Source organism: Misgurnus anguillicaudatus, chromosome 7 (assembly GCF_027580225.2).
Source record: "Misgurnus anguillicaudatus chromosome 7, ASM2758022v2, whole genome shotgun sequence".
Lineage (NCBI taxonomy): Eukaryota > Metazoa > Chordata > Actinopteri > Cypriniformes > Cobitidae > Misgurnus > Misgurnus anguillicaudatus.
In genome coordinates this window covers 28,678,724-28,705,279 of record NC_073343.2, presented here as the reverse complement: position 1 = coordinate 28,705,279, position 26,556 = coordinate 28,678,724, and the positions used below count along the sequence as shown (strand labels likewise).

Sequence of the window (26,556 nt, the reverse complement as noted above, 5' to 3'; positions counted from 1 at the left end):
GAAAACTAAACAAGATAACGAGGAAAGGTCAGGTGAGGGGAGTTAACCAATAATGAATAATTAACGAGGAAACAAGGGGGCGGGGGCAGAGACAAGATACTGCAGCATGCAGCCCAAACAAAAGGCCATGTGCTACCACACAAAACATGGGTACCGCCACGATCCTGCCACATGAACTATGAATTACTGCGACAGACTGGCAGAATCATGACAGGATTCTGGCTAAAAAAACTGTATTTCTGAATGGCCTGAGCGTGGGATTATGTGGATTTGACGCAAAAGTATTTGATGAATGTATAATATGTGCAGAGAGCATTCGGTTAATATCATTATCTCGGTTTTTGAGGGAGGTGGCGTTTAGCAGCCTTTGCATATGAACTGTTCATGTATTTATAGTACTATAGCGTTAGGATTTTGTTTATGGTTAGTTGCATGTGATTATGCATAATTTACAGTTATTACTACAATAATTGCACGTAACAAGTAAAATAGGTTAAAATTAGACATACAGGTGATGTTTTCTAATTGTACCACGTTTTGAGAAAAACTAAATACTATATTTCGGCAGAGAAATTCAATAATCTTTTAAAAAAACTTGTTTTTGAAGCATGCATCAGGTATATTTCAATGCACACAGTGTATTTATGTTGTTAAATATTTTATCCACCTTGATGGCCTGTAAGCGTAATAAAAAAAATCATTTTAAAATACCATTTTACTAGTTATTTCTAAATGTGAATTTTAATGCATATTTGTAATATTTGTCCTGACATATGCTGAAAACAGCTCTGTTTTCTGAATAATCTTTGACAAATGATGTAAAAATGTATGTAAAACAATCATTTTACACTAAACTAGATGATTATATTTTATTCCACTTTTTTATGAATATATTTATATTATCATAAAAAAATACTAGTTACACCAATTGACACAGACCGGCTACATCACATTGACATTTTTGCAATTATCCCCCAAATATTCTTTCAAATGAAATAAAGTCAGAAATTTTAGACTTGGTGCTCAAAAAAGAGAATGTATGCAAGTAATCTGCAAATTTATTTTGAAATTTTAACCCTTTTACATTTAATTGAACCATACGGACAAAAAATAATTAACGTCACGTCATTGACCCATTAACTTTCTCAGCAACGGCTACATGACTACCGACGTTGTCTGTGCATAATCCATGGCCATAAAAACAACTTAATTCCATGACAGAACATTAACCTGTAGCCACTCAACAGTTGGCAACAGCTAAATCAATATAATGCCCCGCTGCAGGCCAAGTATTGACATGGCAGACAGACAGCTGATATAGCACAAAGTCAAGTGTCCAAAAAAGATTCAGCACGATCGATGGATTATAAATGTAGCCGTAAGAAATTGCACTAATACTAACGCTAGGATTTCACTGTGGCAGGTGATTGGACAATGTCTTCAGCAAGAGACCATGGGGAAAATCAGGGTGATGCTGTTAAAGAATATTTAAAGTTGATAATTCATTCTTTAAATGATAACATTAGCTTGTTTTTTCAACCAGGTATAACCAGGGCTCAAACTGGTTAGAATTTTTAAATTGGTGGAATTGAAAAGGAATTACATTTAAACAACTTAATAGCATTTAAAAAAAATTCCCCTTTATGATTTTTTTATTGCTATTATTTTATTCCAACTATTATTGTATAATGCATCATCACGCTTGTCACATGACACTTTACATCCACAATTGCACTGTATTTTTTCCTCTTATTTAAAATATCCATTAAATAAATATTAATTTAGTAATTTTCACAGACTATGAAAATTTAACCTGAGGAAATTTTTTTTGTTTAAAGTTTGTGACGTAAGTACTCAAGATAACATACTTGCCTGGGTTATTTTTGACCCATGTTGTTTTAAATATTGAACAAAACCATAGACTGTAAAAAAAGATGAACATAGTGTCCGTGACGTCACCCATAGGTTTCTAAGGGTCGTTTTTACAGCCAATAGTAGGCGGTGCCTGCCGTCGCCATCTTGTCTGTGCGTAACCGCACATCACTTGCGGATATCCGAAAATGAGTAAAGAGACGGGATGTAAGTGAAGCTGAGGTGGCTGGTTGCTGAAACCACCCCCGCCTAGCTCGACTCTGGTGACAGCAGTGGGAGTTCACCTGTCACTCAAATGGCCACGCCCTTAAAGGAATATTCCATTTTCTTAAAAGAAAAATCCAGATAATTTACTCACCACCATGTCATCCAAAATGTTGATGTCTTTCTTTGTTCAGTAGAGAAGAAATTATGTTTTTTGAGGAAAACATTGCAGGATCTTTCCCACTTCAATGGACCTCAATAGAGCCCAACATTTAATTCTTAACTCAAAACTTAACAGTTTTTTTCAACGGAGTTTCAAAGGACTATAAACGATCCCAAACGAGGCATAAGGGTCCTATCTAGCGAAACGACCGTCATTCTTGACAAGAAAAACAAAAATTATCCACCTTCAAACCACAACTTCTTGTCTAGATCCGGTCGTGATGCGTCAGCATGACCCCACGCAATACGTCATGACGTCAAGAGGTCACAGAAGACGAACGCGAAACTCCGCCCCAGTGTTTACAAATGTGTTGAAAGAGGACCGTTCCTACGTTGTTGTATGCCAACTGATACTAATTAATGTCTTTGTGTCAGTTTATCGTTTACAATGGTCCGCAAATTTGCGTTTTATATATGTAACACGTGACCTCCCTACGTCACTACGCATTTACGTTAGGTCGCACTGGACCGGACCTAGACGAGAAGTTGTCCAAGTGGATATTTTTTATTTTTCTTGTAAAAAATGACAATCGTTTCGCTAGATAAAGACCCTTATGCCTTGTTTGGGATCGTTGATAGTCCTTTGAAACTCTGTTGAAAAAAACTGTTAAGTGTTGAGTTAAGTATTAAATGTTGGGCTCTATTAAAGTCCATTAAAATGAGAAAAATCCTGCAATGTTTTCCTCAAAAAACATAATTTCTTATCGACTGAACAAAGAAAGACATCAACATTTTGGATGACATGGTGGTGAGTAAATTATCTGGATTTTTCTTTTAAGAAAATGGAATATTCCTTTAAGTATGCAGAACTTTAAGGCTTAATATAATTTAAACGGATGAGTTACAAAAGAATTCCACCCCCTTGCAGTTGTCATGAAGGGCAAAATTAACTATACAGACCAAAAACTATTTTTGAACCAGGCTGTAAACATATTTTTTCTACTCAAAAGTTAGGCATTTTAACATGGAGGTCAATGTGAATTGACTCCCTTTTGGAGCCTCAAGTGGCCAGTCGATGAATTGCAGTTTAAGTCACTTCGGTATTGACTTCATCAGTAAGATCGAAAGGTTGCCCCTGGGACAAAATACATGCTGGGTTAAAAATTACCCAATGTTGGGTTGTTGTTATGCAACCATGGGTTATAACAACCCAGCAGTTGGGTTAAACAAACCAGCACTGGGTCAATTTTAACCCAGCGCTGTGTTCTGAACTTCTGTCAAATATTTGCCCCACATGGGTCAAAAATAACCCAAAGTGTTGGTATTACACTGTAATGTATTGTTTAATATACATACTGTATACATATAGTATGTCAATAATAGTTTAAAACGTAACCAACTTTTTAGGTGAATTGTTTCACTCGAAAAATGTGTTTGGGCTTTCCTTCTTTAAAAAAATAATATTTTGATATTATACACTATATCCTGTCCATAAATCTTATCTAAACTAAAAAAAAAAGAAATACACTTATGATGAGTCCTCAATATAATATAAATAAATCAAAAACTTAAATTTCATACTAGACTTATATATAATTACTTGTTATAAATAAAGTCTAGTTATAATTACTTGGTTCTAATTATACCAGAATACAGCACCTGACACCTGACTTAACTTGCTCTTTTAATAATTACCCCCATAAATTAAAGAAAAAGTTTTGTTTAAATATAAAGTTTGAAAAATTAAAGTAAAAATTTACAATTTGCGAAATGATAAATCTGTGTCAGCCATTAGGAGGCTGGGGTCATAACTCAAGAGGGCTGAGGACACGTGGAAAATTAATTACAAGCTGATTAACTGCAAACTGACGTCACGCGTTCACCACTGCGGCCGACCTCTGGAGGTCAAGAAAAACTGAAAGGACTGCCAAGAGAATAGAAGCGCAACTCTAAATTACTCGGGAAGAAAAGCGGGGTTCTGATAAAGGGCCTATCCTGGCTGACGTTCATTAATTGCTACCAAAATAATTAATTTGCCTATTAGGCAGGCATCTATCTGCCGCTCTGTGGGTGAAGCTGAACTCCTCAGTGGGTTCTGGATTCTTTCCCCTGTGGTGTTTCTGCTATCGGGGGGGCGGGCTGGCTCTGTTCACACTGGTTTGGAACAGAATCTCAAAGTGAAGCCTTTAATTTGGCCACGGTGCATTCGTGAGCATCTGCGGAGAAAGCAGGAAACTATCCTTGTGTCAAACACGAGAACGCCATGAATCAAAGAAGTTGCTTCTATTGGCGGTGCGTGAGGAATCTATTTGAGAATCCATGCAATGGTCTGATCACTGATAGATGATCTCACATGAAGACAGATAAACTTTATATGCTGAAATTGAACTCAGGAATCAGTGGCAAGTTCATGTAGACATTTAATGTGAGCAGTAAGGAAGAATGGGGCTAGTTGTCACATGGGGAAGCTGTTACAACACTATATCTCAGTAATTACTGTATAAGGTTTGGAGGCAACGGTCCTAAGAGACAAATATGTTGTAGTAGCGGTTTATGTTGATATTAAACACCTTTCCCAAAATCCTATTATTTTTTTAGTAACACTTTACTTGAAGGGGTGTGCATAAGACTGACATGACACGTTCATAATCATGACATGACACATGTTTATGACAACTGTCATCATTCTTCAATTATGTAATTTTTAATGCAAATGTGTCATAAACATGACATAGCAGAATAATGATCAAACTTATGAAACTACCTAGCTTTATGGGTTAACATTACATTAAAGTGTCATTTAAATGTCATTAAGTGTTAATACTCTGTGAAATAGTTTTATAACAGCATCATGAATATTTTTCTTGACCTCAACTACAGTGGTACAAACTGAACTTGTCATTAAAATGTCATTAAGTGTTAATACTTTGTCAAATGTTTGATTTTAAATACCTTAACAAAATGCAACAGACACGTCAAAAAATTTTACTTAACTTAATGTATGTGCACAATACATAAAAAAACTAACAGAACTTGTTCTTCTCTCACACAGAGGGTTCTGAAATTTTCTGACATAGAAGAAAAAATAACAAAACATTTAATTAATTTAATTAATTCATTTCATGTAATTAACTTTTTTCCCAACGCTGCATGGCTTAACCTATTATTGTACTGTTTTTATTTATTTTTAGGTGAATCGGTCTCCAAATTAAATAAAATACAATTTAATCAATTTTAATTATTATTATTAATATTACTATTATTATTATTATTGAATGATTGATTTTATTTCTTAAACACCTGGAGGAAACTTAAAAAAAACATTATGAACTGAAGAATATTCATGATGTTTTGTAACGAGGTGTGCTTTAAAGAAAGCGATGAAGATGTGAATCCATGTGCAAAAGGTGTTTATTTAGTAAAATCCCAAAAGGGCCAGCAAACAAATCCAACAAGGGTAGATCCAAATCATAAATCCAAAGACAGGCAATAGTTCAAGGCAGGCGGCAAAACAGGCAATATCCAAATACAGGCTAGGGTTCAGGGCAGGCAGAGTAACAATCAAAATCCAAGTACAGGCACAGGTCAAAAACAGGAACAGATACAGATAACAGGCTTACAAATAACAGAAACAGAATCAGACAGGTAACAGGATCAGGTAACAGGCTGGCTTACTATGTGTAATATTCAGCCAGGAGCAGGTGAACAGGATGTGACTTATGTACAAGAACAAACAGGAAGTGTGAAGTGAAACATGGCAGGATGTATATCAAAATAAAAGCCAGAACAGAACAGGATGTCAAAATAAAAGTCCAAAATACAAAAATACACAGAATACAAGAAAACACAGAACAAAACCATTACAGAACCCCCCCTCTAAAGGGCGACTCCCGGAGCCCAACATACAAATTACAAAGTCCAATAGAGGGTGGGCGGGCGGGCCAGGACCTCTTGGCAAAGGCAGGGCAGTTCAGGGGAGGTCCTGGGTCATATGGCCAGGATGGTCCAGGAACATGAGGCAGATGCGGGCCTGGGTCATGGGGCAGATGCGGGCCTGGGTCATGGGGCAGGCTAGGACCTGGGTCATGGGGCAGGCTAGGACCTGGGTCATGGGGCAGGCTAGGACCTGGGTCATGGGGCAGGCTAGGACCTGGGTCATGGGGCAGGCTAGGACCTGGGTCATGGGGCAGGCTAGGACCTGGGTCATGGGGCAGGCTAGGACCTGGGTCATGGGGCAGGCTAGGACCTGGGTCATGGGGCGGGCTTGGACCTGGGTCATGGGGCGGACATGGAGCTAGATCATGAGGCAGGAATAGACCTGGAACACAGGGAGAGGAAGGGTCCGAGCACACTTCGGCCTCCGCCTTGGTGTCCTCTGCCTCCTCCCTGTGTCCGGGTACTACCCCCCCCCCAAAAAAAACTTGGGAAAGCTCCCAAAGCCCAGGGTGGCGATGTCCCAGGTGGTGGACCAGATGAATCAGACAAGACAGGTGAATCGGGCAGGACAGACGAATCAGATGAGTCGGGCAGGACAGACGAATCAGATGAGTCGGGCAGGACAGACGAATCAGATGAGTCGGGCAGGACAGACGAATCAGATGAGTCGGGCAGGACAGACGAATCAGATGAGTCGGGCAGGACAGACGAATCAGATGAGTCGGGCAGGACAGACGAATCAGATGAGTCGGGCAGGACAGACGAATCAGATGAATCAGATGGATTAGATGAATCAGAAGAATCAGAGGAGTCGGGCGGATTAGGTGAATCAGGCAGATCAGGTGAATCAGGCGAATCAGGCGAATCAGGCAGATCAGGCAGATCAGGCAGATCAGATGAGTCGAGCAGAACAGATGAGTCGGGCAGATCAGATGAGACGGGCAGATCAGATGAGACGGGCAGATCAGATGAGACGGGCAGATCAGATGAGACGGGCAGATCAGATGAGACGGGCAGATCAGATGAGACGGGCAGATCAGATGAGACGGGCAGATCAGATGAGACGGGCAGATCAGATGAGACGGGCAGATCAGATGAGACGGGCAGATCAGATGAATCGGATGAATCAGATGAGTCGGATGAATCAGATGAGTCGGATGAATCAGATGCAGGGCCTTGAGGAACCTCGGGAATAACAGAGCAGAAGGCAGACCAGACGCACCACAGGGCTATGGCAAATTCAGGTAGTATATATTCAAGAAGACATACCTCAGCGGTAGCTGGTTCAGGCATGGCGGCCATTTTGATGGCAGGTGCAGGGTGAATGATAGCCCTCCTAAGTGCTGGTGTGGTGGTGACGACGGCCCTCTGAAGCTCAGGTGCAGGAATGGTTGTAGCTCTCTCGAGAACAGGTGCAGAGACAGGCAGGATGGCGGCCATTTTGGGAACGGGCAGGATGGCGGCCATTTTAGGGACAGGCAGGATGGCGGCCATTTTGGGAGCAAGCATGGTGGCGGCCATTTTATGATCAGGCATGACATATTCAGGTTTGGGCAGAACCGGCATGAAATGGCTTGATGGGTTGTGTAAATTCACTGGAGGTGTATCCGCAACACCCACAGTAAATGGTGAGCCACACAGTAACAAAGCAAAGTCAATATAACTCTCCAGGGACCAGGCAGACATATCACGTGGCATACACAGACGCAACCACTCATCAAGAGCATTATAAAAAATGGGTTTTAAAGTGTCCTCGTCAAAATGTACCTGATTACTCAAGTCCAAAAAATCACTCACATATTCCTCAATGGGACGGTGGTTCTGGCGTAGTGCAAGCAGGGCAAAAATGGGTTTCATGGTGCTGGTGGGAGATTACAAACCTTCGCGGGATTCCGGGTTAGGGCTGATTATTCTGTAACGTGGGTGGCTTTAAAGAAAGCGTGTGAGACGTGAATCCATGTGCAAAAGGTGTTTATTTAGTAAAATCCCAAAAGGGCCAGCAAACAAATCCAACAAGGGTAGATCCAAATCATAAATCCAAAGACAGGCAATAGTTCAAGGCAGGCGGCAAAACAGGCAATATCCAAATACAGGCTAGGGTTCAGGGCAGGCAGAGTAACAATCAAAATCCAAGTACAGGCACAGGTCAAAAACAGGAACAGATACAGATAACAGGCTTACAAATAACAGAAACAGAATCAGACAGGTAACAGGATCAGGTAACAGGCTGGCTTACTATGTGTAATATTCAGCCAGGAGCAGGTGAACAGGATGTGACTTATGTACAAGAACAAACAGGAAGTGTGAAGTGAAACATGGCAGGATGTATATCAAAATAAAAGCCAGAACAGAACAGGATGTCAAAATAAAAGTCCAAAATACAAAAATACACAGAATACAAGAAAACACAGAACAAAACCATTACATGTTTGTTATAAAACTATATGACAGAGTATTAACACTTAATGACATTTTAATGACAAATTATATTTGTACCACTGTAGTTGAGGTCAAGAAAAATATTAATGACACTGTTTTAAAACTATATGACTTAATCGCATTTTAAGGACAAATTAAATTTGTATCACTGGTAAAATGTGGTCAAGTTGTCATAACAAAGACATCTCAATCAATGTCATTTTTGCATTAAAAATGACATAATTAAACAAAGACACTTAATGACAGTTGTCATAAATGTGCATAAAATCTCCTTCATGGTCATGAAACGTGTCATGTCATGATTATAAAGGTGTCATATCTGTCTTATGAACAACCCTTCAAGTAAAGTGTTACCATTTTTTTTAATAATTCCTGTTATACAGGTAAACAAAATGAAGGGAATAGAGCCGCATTGTTTTAGGTTAGGGGCAAGTTGTCACATATTACATTTTAGACATTAGCACCACTAATTAATTAAAATATCAATTGTACAAAATATATTGTACAGGTATGTTACATTTTATATTTCTATTTCATGAATTAAAATAAAAAAGCCCATAAAAGGCTGTCAGATTCTAATGTAACAACTTGCCCCGCTGCATAATAAACTGAATTGTCTTACCTTGGCAATGCTGGTGGAAATGTTTAATAATGTTTTAGTAGCCAAGAATTTTATTTATGTGCCAGTACAGAAGCTAACCTTAAAATTCCCCCTTTAGCGAGCATGCACATCAAAGCTTTTACGCCGGCGGCCGACGTATGTTTTCAATATCGCAACAACCAACCAGCACTTCGTACAACGACTGATAAACAAAGGAGAGGTATCACAGCAAGCTGAAGAAAGCTGTCAGTCCACTGAAAAAAAGTTGGTATTCGGTGTCCGCCTGCCGTTTTCAGCCACGTTTAAAAGCTTTGGTGTGCATGACCCCTTACTGTACAGTGTGACAACCAGCACTGACCTCCGCCTATATTATCTGATATATAAATAAAAGATTATGTTTTGCTGTTTTAAAAAAGTGTGTTAATAGAAATGCACATGAAACTTCTTAATTTTATAGACCTTTAAGGTAGTCATTCGTGTGGCTGCTTTTTCATAAAACCATTACTGATTCTTCTTTGCACATGGTTGAATTACTTCCTTCACAAAACATATAACAGCATACCAAATTGCAAGTACATTACCGTAACTGTAAGAGCAGTAACAGTTGTGGAGTTGAACGTCGGGTCCTTGGCTATTTTCTGATACAGCACTTTGTACTTCGAGATCACGCCGTTTGGCCTGCTAGGCTCGGTCCAGTTCAGCAGAACAGAATAAGCACCGCATGGACGGGCCGTGGGTGGATCCATGCCCTGTGGTTGTGCCTCTAGAGTACGGACAGAGGTCCATGAGCTGGAGGCGGAGCCTATAGAGTTGTGGGCGGTGACTCTGTATTCATATTCTCTGAATGGTAAAAGGGAGTCGGAGGCATCGGTGAAATTAAGGGGACCTTCGGTCCAGATGAAAACTAGCAGCTCTTCCTGAGTTCCTATTGGCCGTCTGGAGGGGAAGAAGACAGGAAAAAATAACATTTATCGTCAAATGTAAGATAGCTAGAACTTGCAACATAAAAGACTTAAAGGGGACATATCGTAAAAATCTAACTTTTCAATCATGTTTAACTCTTTCACCGCCAGCATTTTAAAAAAAAGTTGCCAGCCAGCGCCAGCATTTTTCATGATTTTCACCAAAGTTTAATGCCTTGCAGAAAATGTTCTTCTTTAAATATATAAACATACAAAATACCAAATGAAAGAACAGACCCTCTGCTTTCAAACAAAAAAAAAACGTTTCATCCTACCTTATGTGGTTCTTTTGTAATCAGCTTTTGAATATGGGTAGGTTTCTGCAAAAACATTTTGAGCAAAAAGCAGAGATAATTCCATTTTTGTGAAGATCTTTTCATAGAGATCCCATTCAGAGCGAACTTTAAAACAGACACGGACATGCAGCAGCTTGCCATAGGGCAATACTTCCGGTTTTAAAAAGTTGCGGAAGGGCGCCACCTAGTGGATAATAGCGGTATTGCGGAAAGACGGAAAATCTCGTCATTGGCGGTGAAAGAGTTAAGTGCTATAATTGGGTCGGCAATGCTTCTATTAACCTAGCAAATGTGAAAAAGATCAACCCAGCAACTTAGTTTTGGTAAACTATTCTCTGCAAGCATGTGAAAAAATAGGTAACTGAAATTTGGCTCCCCTTGTGATGTCATAAAGGGATAATACCGCCCCATAACCTGCACTATCCAACCACATCACTGCCATTTAGTGCAGAGATCAGCTCATTTGCATTTGTAAGGACACACCCAAACATGGCACATTTTTGCTTACACCTACAAAGTGGCAATTTTAACATTTTATAATAAATTATCTATGTGGTATATTGAGCTAAAACTTCACATATGCACTCTGAAAAAAATGAAAGTACAGCTGCAGTTAAAAACTAGGCCCAAATATAAACAAACAATCCAGTGGGGCTGGCAGAGAAGAGGCAGAAGAACACACAGAGGAGGTAAGGGGCAGGGGCAGAGTGCTGGGCTTCGTTCAAGCTTCGTTAATTCCATCACATTAGAGCCCTGGCTTCCATGCTGTTGGAGAAAATGACATTCAGAGCCTCTAATGTGGCCCCTGCCGGCCCCACTCGCACCGCAACGGCCTAATCTCACCCAGCGCATTAAAATAAAACCAAACAGAGGCTGGCGGGGGACAGGAACGTCTCACACCACGGAGCTAAACTACAGCACACAGCTGGGAACAGCAGTCTGTTCGGCACACTACATCTGCAAAACAATGAACTTCAGGAAGTAAACGTAATAACACATTTTATTTTCATACATTGTCTTAAAGCCACAAAATGTACGGTTTTCGCATTTAAATATCCAATACTACTAGCACAAGTGTATTTACAGTACAGTATATGCCATGTGCCCATTATAGCTTTGACTTTTACTAGAAATCCTATCAGGGGCGGAGTGGGACCAAAAAAATCTTCCGGGAAATTTCGTATACCACCGGCCCTCCGTGGTAAAAAAAAAAAGGTCTTGTATTTTTGTAGTAAAACTAGGGTATACAAATCGTAATCAATCTGCAAAAAAACAACATTTTCATAATAACAATTAAATCATTAAATCATGGATAATTTTCCTAAATGGGTAACTATACAAAATTATACCTGTTTGAAAGACGGAGATGCGCACCTGTCAATCAGCTATTACATAACAGAGCCAGGCCAGAGATGAACGTGTTCATAAAGGTGAGTAATATGGAATAATGTGTGCATCTTTGAATAACTGTAAGAATTTTTCCTTCAAATATCATTTTTGTCATATAAAGTTTTGATAGATAATAATGTTTTTTCCACTATTGCTCATTTATTTTAACGTGTTTGGCGCATTTACCTCAGAGTTTATTTCAGTTATTTTGCTGTTTTTCCGGTAATAATAATACAATTTACATGCCAATCCTGCTTCCTTGTCTTTTTATTAATTTCATTATGCTGTTATTTTAAGTTATTTTAAGTTTATTGCCATATAAGACGTTCACTGTATAAACTAATATTCAAATCATATGCGGAATAATGTGTGCATCTTTGAATAACTGTAAGAATACAGTTCCTTTGAAAATAATTTTTGTAAAAGTTTTGAGAAATAATAATGTTGTGAGGATATTTATTGCCATATTGCAGTTGAATACTCTCATTTATAATATGAAAATCACATAGTAGGAAATATATAATGTGATACTGCAAAGTTACCCTTCTTATTTTTATTTATTATATAGCCATATGGAGACAAACCTTTGCAAATGTGCTGATTTGATCCATTCATGTACTGACCACCAAGCTAGAGATTTTAAACATCCTTAATCCACACTTACTATCAAATAGCCTTTCCCTTGATGGATCAATCCGACCACATATATACTGCAATAAACAGGCATTCTGCGGCACTGCTTTTTACATCAAAGGCCAACAGGCTTTGCCATTTGGGGAGGGGCCGTTCACTGATCCCCCATATTTTTAAAAATCCTAAACATGGTTGGACCTGCCGAACAGGTTGAGCACTTTTATGTTAAGCAAAGAGGCTGCACAGTTTGACCAGCGGGAAGCGGCCGCACAACACGCCGCCAGACGGGGTTGCTATATAACTCACAATGTATAACTATTATCAGACCGGCCCACCGGGAAATGTCCCGACTCTCCCGATGGCCACTCCATCACTGAATCCTATATATGTTCGACTTCATGTATCACTGCGCAGAGCACATGGCGATCCATAAGTAGTACTAATCGAGTAGCTCTTGCATGATGTCACACTCAGATTGCCCTGCGCAACACCACCTGCGGAAGTAGATACTATTGTCTACCACAATGGTTCCCAATAGTGATGCGTGGGTCTAGGTTTTTTCCAACCGGGTCCCGCTTTTATGAAATTATTTGGCCCGCCCCAGCACCACTGAATAGATTTTTACAATCCGCCCCACACCCGCAACCATTAAATTAAAAGACATACTACACATGTAATTGAAAACAGGCTTTATTTTAGCCTAAAAGTGCTTGGAAACTGGCAACAACATAAACTTATAAAACCAGCATAGTCATATTAATAACAAGATAGGATAATGGTAAACATTTTCAACATTTACAAAGCGTTTGTATTCATTTGAATAGATGAACTATAAATACCTCTACATTAGATTTAGCAGCTTGACCTTTTTTTAATGAAACCTCGTCTGCAATCTTCACTTTTAGTTCTCCGTTTGTTTTGTTGTTGTGGCTGACAGCGAGAGCTGCTTGGCGCTTTCGTGACGTGAGGTTAGGAACATCACACAAGTTGTTACGTAGGCCTACGTATTGTAACCTTATCAAATAACCTAATAAAATGAAAATATTAGGGCTGTCAAATTTAATGTGTTAATAACACATTAATGCAAATTCATTTTAACGCCACTAATTTTATTAACGGCGATTAACGGAACGCGCAATTTCTGTTTGACCCTTGGTCCAGCCCATACTTGAATGAACAGAGACGCAGGCAAATGTGAACCTGTCTAAATGAGTCGAAGGTTTTCATAGAAATAAGAACATTAAGCAAATCGTCTAGCAAATCCAATGCTCTATGATCGTTGGACATCTGAAATGATCTTTATTTATACATCTGAGAGGTGTAACGTTACCGTCCTCCTAATGCTTAATCTAATACAAAAATGCGTCTCAATTCATTTTGGTTTCACTTTTATGCATGACTTATAAAATAGACTGCAGGACTTGCTTGATGTTAAAAGAGTCATTAAGAGAGATAAAGTTCGGTACCTGATTAATGTTAAAGAGTTATTAAGAGCGACAAGACTCAAAAGCGATCCCCTCACGCTGACTGACTGATATCTGAAGCGCGTGCACACAGACGCGCGAGTGCGCGACCCGGATATATAGACATCTACACAAAATTACAGTTTTAAAAATATCTGTTTTGATAAGAATTCTCGCAGGTAGGATATATAATCTTTTATGTCTTAAGTAAATGTTTGGTTAACTGTTGGGTAAAAATATCTGATGTGTAACATTATATTAGATCACTTAGATTTTAAGCAGTCTGTCTCAATGTCAATCAAACAAAAGAAAAAAAAAGGTTGAACATACATTGATGATGTTTTTGCTTTGTGTGTGCTAAATCTATTAGTTTTACCAGTGATTTTAAGGTATTGATGTTGTAATTTAATGTATGGATGTGGTAATTTTTGTGGTAATTTGACTCTTTCAACTTCAAACAGGTGTAGTTCTGTCATATTTTGTTATTTCAACAAATCATGCATTGTTCTATGTTTTAATAGAGAATGTCAAAATATGAACAACTATTTTTTTAAATTTGCTAATTCCGACTCAACTTGCCAGCACAGGTCACAAATGATGCAGCAGAGAAAGAAAATTCTTCTGAAAGGAAAATTCATATACAAAACAATGGCTGATGATTCTGTTAAAAATGTAAACAGGATGTTGTTGAATTTGCATAAAGCATCTTGTATATATGATTAGAGTTTTAAAAACCTGAAAAGTGTTAAATTAGGGTAAATTTTGAATGGATAAAAATTTGCGATTAATCGCGAGTTAACTCATGAAATCATGCGATTAATCTAGATTAATTTTTTTAATCTATTGACAGCCCTAGAAAATATATATTCCCAAATATTTAATATAGGCTATAGGGAATTGCACACAACAAATGTGTCTTTTTTATTTAGTTTTTAATGACCCGGCCTGCAAATGAAGTGACAATTTCTTTACCCGCCCCAACCCGACCCGCTCGTTAACCAGTTATAAGACGACCCGCACATCACTAGTTCCCAAGGGGTCCGGGCACCCCTTACGGGCATGCCAGAGTTCACGGGGGATCCGATATGCTTTGAGCTCAAATAAAGATGCATAAAATGTTCTACTAATAATTTTATTAAAAAATAGACTGCCGTATATGTACTTGTGGGGGATAAAGGTTGGGAACCACTGAAAATTACAAATAAAAATATAAAATTATTCACTACTAATTTAGCACCTGTACATCTCACTAGTCACATCATACATGCTTTAACCCTTAAATGCATTAATGTTATGCAAATCAATTTTACATATTTAAGTCTTTAGCAACACTTCATTAACAAATGAATAAAAAGACGGCGAAATGATAAAATAAAACGAACCCAGTCTCACAGAGTTGCGTATAAATAGCATGAAGTGTAAAAATCGTGCAATACATACGCCAAATTCCACTTTGGTGCGCATATGATACGCCAGTCATTCCCATTCACTTAAACGGTGCATTTTTTTTTTGTCGTTTTATTTATTGGTTTCTCAATTTTTTTCTGTTTTTTTTAACCATTTTCGCTTGGGTTTAGGGTTAGAACAACTTTTTGTTATATAAAAATGACATCCTAACCCAAACACCAACTCTAACCCCAACTCCAAGCGACCATGGCTTAAATATGGACAAAAACATGGAGAAACCTGTATATTAAATAACCTCATTAAGCAAATCTAAATCTAACCCTAAAGCCAAGCGAAAATGGTTTAAAAAACAGAAAAAAATTGAGAAACCAATAAATAAAACGAAAAAAAAAGATGCGCTGTTTAAGTGAATGGGAAGGACTGGTGTATCATATGCACGCCAAAGTGGAATTTGCCGTATGTATTGCACGATTTTTAAACTTCGTGCTATTTATACGCATCTACATGAGACTGGGTAGGATAAAACATATATTGTGACATTTTGACATTTTGTCAAAATAAAGGGTTAAAGGTAGGGTAACAGATTTGATCCTGAAACATTTTTTGTTATGCTGGTTAAAAGTCTCCTTACATCCTGATAGCAATCACTGTGTTAAGTTGTTTAAATGTATTTGTAGAAATTTATGTCATCTGTGAAAGGCGTAGGACCAAAAAATGTTCAACAAATCATAGATTTCGGTCCGAACGGACGTTTCCATTTTTGTCCCTCATACGTAAGCATAATTTAAATGCCCACCGCGCAGCGAGTCCACGCAGACACCATACGTCATCGGCGCGTTCACGTGCGCTCACCTCCTGCCTGTAAAAAGTGAGAACAGCAAACTTTTCTGCTAAATTGACAACCTACACAGGAGGCACAAAACTAAAAGCATCTTTTATAACAACAACAGCAAAAACTGCCTGGATCAGGAAGAGCAAAAACCCAAATGAACATCGGTAACTTTACTGCTTTACCACGAGATGCAAACAGCTGCAGGACGCAAAGGGTCTGAAAGAGTCGTTGCACAGTTTATTTTGGTAAGGTAGGTACGCGATATGTTTGTATTGAGATGGATTCAGATATTCTACTTTGATGAAACATTGTGTTGCTTATGAAATTTGAGTTCGTTTACGGATTAGCGTAACGATATAGTTACTACGTCTACACAACCGAACGTGTGCTTAAACTAATTCTGATATAAACCAGTTGTTTGGTTATTTTGGCAGTGTTATTCGACTTTGTACTGCAAAGTTGTCTCACTGCTGAATGAGACATGAGATGTGACCGTCTGATCTGTGCGTGTTCATGTGTTTTGGAAGAGGCGTGACTTTGGATGGCGGTTTGACTTGAGGGTGGGATCGGGATTTCATTGCTAGGCGGCTACAGTTAGCATTTTTCAAAATGTGTTACCCTACCTTTAAATTATATTCCCTGCCTTTTCAGCTTTTTTTGTGCCATGAACAGTCATAGTTTAGCTTTTTATATCACATATTACGTCTCTGTGTGCCTAAGAATTAAACTTTTCTTTGCTGCTGTGCCTTTAAGACTTCTGTACCCTATTCACATGTAAATGAGCAACAGTGCTCAAAAGTGCTGTCAGGTCCAGTATTGTTTGCCTTGCCCCATCCTTTAATTAAAGTCAAATACAGTGTTTTATTAGTACATCAAACTGAAAAAAAAGCAGGGGGAGAGCGGGGTAAGTTGTCACACTTTTCACATTGTCTAACATTTACTGAGCACCATACATTACAATTGCATAAATTTCATACCAAATGAAAGAAGTCTTGCGCACATATGTTGAATTCATTACATTTTCACACTTGAAATTTAGAAGCGGGTTTATACCTGAAATTAACCCAATGGTTATGAAACCCTGCTAGCCCTGCTTTTGTGGGGTTAACCACGCATTGCGGTGCCAAACGCATGCGGTGTGAAACGAAGCAGTGTTAAAATGTTATGACCCCAATTAAACACAGCTGAAACAGCTAATCAAGGTGTTTAGGGTTGCTTGATAAAACAGACAGGTGTAGGAGCAGGGTTTCAGACGCCTGACCTAGGGTTTAGGAATGCACAGTGTGAAACGTCATATTATACCCAGGGTTATCTCTTAACCCCTGGTTAAGTACGAACAGTGTGAAACATGAAACAGATAACCCAGGATTCCGCTAACCCGGGGTTTAGAATAACCTGGGGTTAACCTTTTCCAGTGTGAAAAGCATGTGACAACTTACCCCGCTCTCCCCTACTGCTATTTGGAGGCTGCAACAGTCAACTGAGTGAAAACTGTGGCGTATTGTCTCACCAGCAACATGTGAAACTACATAAAAGCAACATGAACACCAGCATTGACTCTCACAGGTAATTCCTAATTTCCCTGTGTTATGCAAGTTATTCAAACTGAAAACAAACATCCCTGAGGAACGAGCACTCGCTTCAAAATCTCTGATAACCTCCAATGAGTTGAATACACACACACAATAGGACATTAAACCGATTACATTTAGCGCAGAGTTGATCGCTGGTATTAAGATGAGCAGATACAATAATACACCAAGTCCTTTAAGCCATGTGTGAATTCTCTGCCACATGAATGTAATGCGGGTTTATCCGCTCCCAAATCAGGGCTGAGATGAAATCCAGTCATGCGTTCGCTGGAATGCCGCGGCATCCTGGGCTATGCTAATGATATTTTCTTAAGATTTATGCGGGCTTAGGCCGATCTGACCTTGCATATGAACGACATTGGTCAACAAGCCAGGATGCCCTTGACTAAAACCTTACCACACACAATCAGGCTCACAAGATGCACCTGCTTTGCCTCCATCCTTGTACCAGACAGAGAATGTCTAGAAGATTTACAATTTAATCTGATCATTGTTTGAAATCCTTTAACACACAACCTGCCTGGTTTAAATTGGTGACGTTTCGAGCATGTTTGGGTGTGCCGACTATAAAGCCAATGATGGCAGTATAATGATAGAGTTAGCATCTCCCCAGTGCACCTTGAAGTACGAAACTGAGCCGAGCATGTCAGCCGGCGCTTTATCCCCTCTGCGCAGGGTGCGAGCATCACGGCATTCGGTTTCATATTGGCCTCGGACGGCAACGAATGTGCCGGGAATAATCAAAGTCAGCAGCGCGATGTCATCTTCCATTTAGAGCTGCCCATCAGGCTCTCTCTCTCTCTCTTTCCTCGCTCAGATAGCACAGTTAGTGATATACAGCTGATATCCACATAAGCACCTTGCACTCTATTTTGCGCTTTCTTGCTGTCAGTCGGACAGGAACTACAGAGGAAATGTTGACAAGCGTAACCAGCAGTGATTGGCCTGTTCACCTCAAGGTCACGACATAATTACTGTTTGTGTTCAGCTACGTTTCCGGACGTCTTTTCAAACATGACCTTACAGGGCCACACATGTTCCCATAACCAAGCTGGTTAACGTCTTCAGCAAAAATATGACAACGTATCTATACTTGAGAGGCATTTTCTTGTGCATCCGCCTTTATTTATAAACACTGAAAATGGAACAATTTTCTAGGATTGATTAATCTCGGCATATGGAGGTTTTTCACTGCTAAAAATACAAGAAAGTTTGGGAACTCCTACAACAAACCACAGATGATGAAAGCCAAGCATTTAGCAATGATGCTGGTAGTGACGAATCTCTCTGACCAATCTGTGATCTGCAATGTATATTGCATATCACATTTTAGTATTGGTACTAGTGGTGTTCTCGAGTCCAAAGAAATGTACCCAACCCAAAATGGCCCGAATCACTTTTTACCCGACATGCATGAATATTTTTTCCAAAAGAAAGACCCGACCTGAGACAAACCTGAGAAAAAGAGACCTGAGTCCGGCAATTTTTTTAACCTGACTGGACCCGTATGCAAATGGTACGGACTTCTGTGCAATCTATATCTTTGCCCTCACCAGTCAGACAGAAAGGAACCCCATTGGCCTTGCATCCAATTTGGCCCGCTGGTCCATTTATTATCCTTTGCTATCTGACGACGACACCCGGGTAACCGCTAAAAGTGTGCATTCAAAATTGATTGACAGGTCTATCTCAACCAAAATTAACCTACCGCCCGGCCACGCGATGTCGCAAGCACTCATGGCAAACAGGGGAGGGGGGTTGGGTAACGACTCAATGCACACATGCGAGATAGTTCGAGTCATCTCGAGGCCATTCGGCAAAAAAAAAAAATTTAATGACCGGAGATGCAATGTTACTATTTTTACACCAAACTTTTAGACCCGAACCTGCTCGGGAATCGGGTCAAACTACAGGTTTTCGGATCTAAGTGGACCCAGTATGACCTCTAAATGGTATGGCTCACTTGGAACCTTAACTGAGGTGGTACTAAAAAAGAACCAGGTACTAGGTACTGTAGTAACTGTACACAGTGGAAAACTCCCCAAAAGTGAGCGGTACGGAGTCTTATTTTGCGGTGTTATTGTGCCATTACATAAGTGTGCAAGTAAGTGTTTTTTACCTGTATATGAAGTATTTAGTAATTAGTCCATTGGGTTTGTGTGGCGGACTCCAGCTTATTTCAATAACAGTTGCACCTATAGCAGTGAGCACCAGGGGATCCTGGGCCAGTGGAGTTGCTTCAGGGGTCCGAACAGACACTCCACGTCCAACACCACAACCATCTGCACAAACATAACGTTAAAAAGAGATAGTTAAGTGTTTCTTCTACATTTTACTATGGTAAACTATGGTAACAACAACAAATTCTTAATTTTACAATCATTCACTGCAAAAAAATTTTTTTATGAAAAAAATTCTTAGTATTTTTGTCTTGTTTTTACTAAAAATATCTAAAAATTCCTAAATTAAGATGCTTTTTCTTGATGAGCAAAACGACCCAAGAAAATAAGTCTAGTTTTTAGACCAAAAAAATAACCAAATTTAGGTGGTTTTGTGCATAAAACAAGCAAAAAAAATTGCCAATGGGGTAAGCTAATTTTCCTTGAATTTAGTGTTTAAGAAAAATGTTCAAGATTTTTTGCTTACCCCATTGGCGGATTTTTTTGCTTGTTTTGTGCACAAAATCGCTTAAATTTGATATTTTTGGTCTTAAGACTAGACTTATTTTCTTGGGTCCTTTTGCTCATCAAGAAAAAGCATCTTAATTTAAGAATTTTTAGATATTTTTAATTAAAACAAGATTTTTTTTCTTGAAAATAATTTTTTGCAGTGTATGGTAAGAACACTTCCCGTTGATGTCTTATCTTAGTTTATTTTCTATATTATTAGTTGTGTAGCTGTCCCTGCTATTACTTATAGTAGGCTACTGTACTGGTTAGGTCACAGCACTGCAAAAATATCTTTCTTAGTAAGTATTTTTGTCTCGTTTTCAGTACAATTATCTAAAAATTCGTAAATCAAGATGTATTTTCTTGATAAGCAAAATGACCTAAGAAAATAAATCTAGTCTAATAGACAAAATATACAACTTAAGTGAATTTGTGCTTAAAACAAGCAAAAAAAAATAATAATAATAATTCTGCCAATGGGGTAAGAAAATGTTTTTTGAACTTTCTTGATGTAAATGTTTCAGAAAAAAGTTTTTTTGCATGCAGATTTTTTGCTTGTTTTAAGCACAAATTCACTTAAAAAATCCCAATAATTTACTCACCCCAATGTATTCTAAAATGTTGATGTCTTTATTGGAACCCAACACTTTACAGTTTAAATGCAGTTTAAAATTGCAGTTTCAACGCAGCTTTAAAGGGCTCTAAATGATCCCAGACGAAGCAAGGGTCTAGCAAAACGACTGTCATTTTAGGCAAGAAAATTAAAAAATATGTAATTTTTAAACACAACTTCTGTGTGACGCACCAGCGCGACCTTACGTAATGCGTCATGACGTCAAAGATCATGCGTGACGTATGCGAAACTACCGCCCCAGTGTTTACAAGTGTGAAGAAGAGGACCAATCTGACGTTGTATGTGGAATGATATTAATTAATGTCCTCATGTTATATTTATTGTTTAAAATGGTCCGCAAATGTGTGTTTCACATATGTAATGCGTGACCTTTCCACGTCATGACGCATTGCGTGAGGTCGCGCTGGCGGTCACATGGATAGTGCAAGACGTGAAGTTGTGGTTTAAAAGTACACATGTTTTTTTTCTTGCCGAAAAAAGACAATCGTTTCGCTAGATAAGACCCTTATGCCTCATTTGGGATCGTTTAGAGGACTTTGAAGCTGCACTGAAACTGTAAACTGTCTATTAAATGAAGAAAAATCCTGGAATGTTTTCCTTAAAAAACTTAATTTCTTCCCAACTGAACAAAGGAAGACATCAACATTTTGGATGATATGGGGGTAAATTATCTGGATTTTTTTTAAGAAAGTGGAGTAATCCTTTCAATTTAATGGTTTTTTTTGTCTAAAACCTAGACTTATTTTCTTAGGTCATTAAGAAAATGCATCTTATTTAAGAATTTTTAGATATTTGTACTGACAAAAATACTAAGTAAGAAAGACATTTTTTTGCATTGAGGTGAGTACCTGGCTGACAGGCCTGCACTTGAATGTAGTATTTGGTGTATGGGTCCAGTCCTTGTATCAGAAGAAAGTTATTTGGGCCAGCCGAGCGAATAAGGGGCCGCTCAGTACCTGCGTTCAGCAGGATGTTATATTCCAAGGGTGCACTTGCATTAAACACACCTAAAGAATACACAAGAAGAAAGTCACTTTTAACAACATAAAAAAATATTCAAAAAGTGTTCCTCCAAATCTGCTTAGCTACAATAAACATTAAACCCCCACACAAGCAGTTCAACCTGTCATTATATGAAGAGTCACGTGTACTCGTAATTCTTTTTTAAGTGCAAACACTGACCGTGTCTGACACGGCTGGAATCTTTGCCCTTGATTCAACATCATTCCGGGCAACCAGACATATTCCCGATTCGTCCGTCCGACCGCTGTCCGAAACGCACGGACACGCGCTCACGGACGCAGTCTCGTGTAATACATTTAAACTAAAGGATGGAGAGTCTTGGCATCTACGGTTTGTTAATATTCCCATCACTAGCGCCTTTCATAATTTACGGCAACTGGAGGCTGATAGGTTATTCAACATTTATGAGACCCGAGATGTATTCAGAACGGGCTGATTATCTTTACAAATGAAAAAGTTAAATTATTCAACTTCCTTCATTGCAGTCTCCCCGAGCAGATGTAGTCTTTTGCCCGAGATACAAAAACCCGCTGGAATTAGATGGCGCTTTGATCAGAGCTTCCTGCCTAAGAAGTTCAATCGCGCAGGTCCCTAAGTTCTATTATTTACAACTAATCACTGACTTTGGAGTTTTTGCACTTTCAACTCAAATGAGAGCCTAATAAGAAATAATGGCACAAAGGGAAGGAAAAGGAACATGCTATCAGATCTGATTCATCAAGCACAGGTGCGCCTTAAACCCGCGCACGGTTCTGCATTCGGACTTAACCAAGCGTGAGATATTGTAGTTTGAGGCCATAGATTTTTTGCTCGCCTCTCTCGGAATGTAAAGTCAATAAGAGATCGGGGCTATGTAAATGTTTTCCGTGGGTATCAGGACTGTTTAAGGGCTCTTATGGGGTAATTGAGGTTGTTTAAGAGGACCCTCTCGCTGGAGAGAGCCGTAATGGGGCAATAATGGCAAAAGATGAAACATCTAAGGCAGACAATCAGGACTGCTTGAATCTAGCCTATGAAATCACTCTTGAGTGTGTGAATACGCACACATACGCGCTTAAGCGCCCGCCCAAACCTTCTCGAAGGAAAACAAATATGTGCATACAGATTTGAAGAGTGCATTCACACATCTGACAGACTAAGTGTCTTGCACACAGACGGGCAGCAGGTGGGCAGGGTGGTTGGTGCGAACGTGCAACAGCGGTCTGGGTGGATAGGAAAGAGTCTATGAACTAATTGGCAGTTTTTTGTGCTTGTTTAAGCACAAATTCACTTAAATTTGAAATGTTTTTGTCGACTTATTTTCTCAGGTCACGAAAACACATATTTGTACTAAAAACAAGAAAAAAAATACTAAGTAAGAAAGTCATTTTTGCAGTGTTCCCATCCATTCCCTTGCGTAGTATAACCCAGTCTCACGAAATTTTGTGATATAATCACAAAACTTTTTGATTCTTTTTTCATGATATTGTCACAAATTTCTGCGTTTTTCCGTCATCGTATCACGAATTTCGGTTTACGTGTCATTGCTAAGTATTGGTTACTCAACTGTTTTGTCCTATTTCCTTACCATTGTCGCTTCGGTTTAGGGTTAGATTTACATAAAATGACATCCTTACCCAAACACAACTCTAACCCTAATGCCGGGCGACAAAGGTAAAAAAAATCTGATATTTGTATTAAAATATTTGTATTTAAAACAAGACAAAAATACTAAGTAAGAAAGTCATATTTTGAAGTGTTCCCATCCATTCCCTTGCGTAGTATAGCCCAGTCTCACGAAATTTCGTGATATAATCACAAAACTTTTTGATTCTTTTTTCGTGATATTGTCACAAATTTCCGTGTTTTTCCGTGACCGTATCACGAATTTCAGTTTTCGTGTCATTGCTACGTATTGGTTACTCAACTGTTTTGTCCTATTTTCTTACCATTGTCGCTTCGGTTTAGGGTTAGATTTACATAAAATGACATCCTTACCCAAACCCAACTCTAACCCTAACGCCAGGCGACAAAGGTAAAAAAATCAGATATTTGTATTAAAATATTTGTATTTAAAACAAGACAAAAATACTATGTAAGAAAGTCATATTTTGCAGTGTTTCCATCCATTCCCTTGCGTAGTACAGCCAGGTCTTACGAAATGTCGTGATATAGATGATTTCAGCAGTAACAACATAAACAAGCGGCTTTCGTGGTCCACACGTAACTTCCGGTAAACTCCGCTAAGAATAAATGACAACAAGTACTTTAAACATAGTTTATTTATATAACAAGCACGTAGATTACAAAGGAAACCAAAACATTTCTTATTTTTAACAAGATATTTGTTCAAGAGTTCAGTTTAGCAACTAGTCAGACAATTAAAAAAAACGAAACCGGAAGTGAAGTTTTGACCAGTCGCGTATTGCATCACAGCACGTGTGTCCAATGAAACCGTCTATAGTCACGTAACTTTTTGATTATTTTTTCGTGATATTGTCACAAATTTCTGCGTTTTTTCATAATCATATCACGAATTTCTGTTTACGTGTCATTGTCACGTATTGGTTATTCAACTGTTTTGTCCTATTTTCTTACCAATGTCGCTTCGGTTTAGGGTTAGATTTACATAAAATGACATCCTTACCCAAACCCAACTCTAACCCTAACGCCAGGCGACAATGGTTTAAAAATCAGAAAATATTAAGAAAATCTGAAAAAATTGTATAAACCAATACTTAAAGTGACATCCTAACGCAAACACACCAAATCTAAGCCTAAACTGAAGCGACAATGGTTTGAAAATAGGAAAAAGGAGTTGAGTAACCAATACGTGACAATGACAAATTCATGATACGATCACGAAAAAAACCAGAAATTCGTGACAATGTCATGAAAAAAGAATAAAAAAGTTACGTGACTATATCACAAAATTTCGTGAGACTGGGTAGCGTAGTACTGGGGGGGGGGATGTGTTGTTAGGGTTCGAAAAAATTCCAGATATACCAATATTGACAGGTATGGGGTTAACACATAAACTCCAAAAAAAAAAAATTCAAGAAAATGTTTCTTAGTATATTTGTCTTGTTTTCTGTAAAAATTTGTAAAAATTCTTAAATTAAGATGCTTTTTCTTGATGAGAAAATGACCAAAGAAAATAAGTCTAGTTTCTAGACCAAAAATATAAAATTTAAGTGATTTTCTGCTTAAAACAAGCAAAAAAATCTGCCTATTGGGTTTTCTCAATTTTTCTTGAATTTAGTGTTTAAGAAAAATTTTCAAGATTTTTTTGCTTACCCCATTGGCAGATTTTTTTTGCTTGTTTTATGCACAAAATCACTTAAATTTGATATGTTTGGTTTAAAAACTAGACTTATTTTCTTGGGTAGTTTTGCTCATCAAGAAAAAGCATCTTAATTTAAGAATTTTTAGATATTTTTACTGAAAACAAGACAAAAATACTACGACAATTTCTTTTTGAAAATCATTTTTTTTGCAGTGTACTAACAAAATGTGTAAATTGAGAGCACTTTGCATAAAAGCATTTGCCAAATGCATAAATGTACAATTTTATGTCATCTTGAATGCACTGTGAGTCGCTTTGGATTAAAACGTTCGCCAAATACAACAAACAAACCTATGTGTGTCATCGTCTGACTAAATACAGAAACCTGCAAGTGATCTGCACAGTGCATAACATCCAATACCTGAACTTCCTCTCAACGGCATCAGATGGAGAACGAGAGAATGAATGAGACAGGATTGGACAGTGATGGGAGAGCACGCACAGGTGAAGGGCGAGCACATCTCACGCTTCTCTCCTTTAAATCACACTAGAGGTAGGAAAAGCTGTCACTTAGATTTCAATGCTAATTGATTGGTGGATGCCATCTACGTCCGGCCCGCACTGATGCATGGACAACGCGACCATGTTGGGCTCCTGGTAAATTACACACAACGCTACTCGTAAATCCCCGCCCGCGTGCCGTCACTCTCCCGGGCCCGAGCGGGGATAAATCAGCCTCCCGTGAGTGCTAAATAGAGAGCCTGCATAGTGCATTAGGTTGTAAACATTACCTGGGGGTGACCAGGCAACAAAGATGGAGCGGGGGCCGTGAAGGCTGACATTATACGGTGGAGGAATCCTTTCTGGGGAAGAGACGGGGGTCTGAATGACGTATCTCTCGCTCAGGCTGCTACCTCCACCTGTGGTGGCCTCCAACTCGTACACGTACCTGTGAAACAAAGACGGATAGGAGATAAATAAGTAAACCGCGAAGCTAAATTATGCTATTAGCTTAAAAGTCTCCTGTCACAGAAGTTAAATTCGCCTCTGTTTCTGCAATTCTCCATTTCAGGTGAGAGTCGATGCCGTGGTTAATTATTCATTGTCCGCGAGAGAGGTGGGTGCATCGATTCTGCCATCAAGCCGTGTCTCTCACAGCAAGTGCGGTTTGGTTTGA

At 38.8% G+C, this 26,556-nt stretch overlaps 1 protein-coding gene across 1 annotated transcript in view; it reads right to left on the bottom strand.

The window, feature by feature from the left end:
* ush2a (Usher syndrome 2A (autosomal recessive, mild)) overlaps nt 1–26,556 on the bottom strand; it is a 328,621-nt gene that overhangs the window by 36,777 nt on the left and 265,288 nt on the right. The window contains 4 exon segments of the mRNA XM_055171788.2: nt 9,796–10,150; nt 19,908–20,070; nt 21,940–22,098; nt 26,171–26,328. Coding sequence (XP_055027763.2) covers nt 9,796–10,150; nt 19,908–20,070; nt 21,940–22,098; nt 26,171–26,328 — 835 coding nt within the window.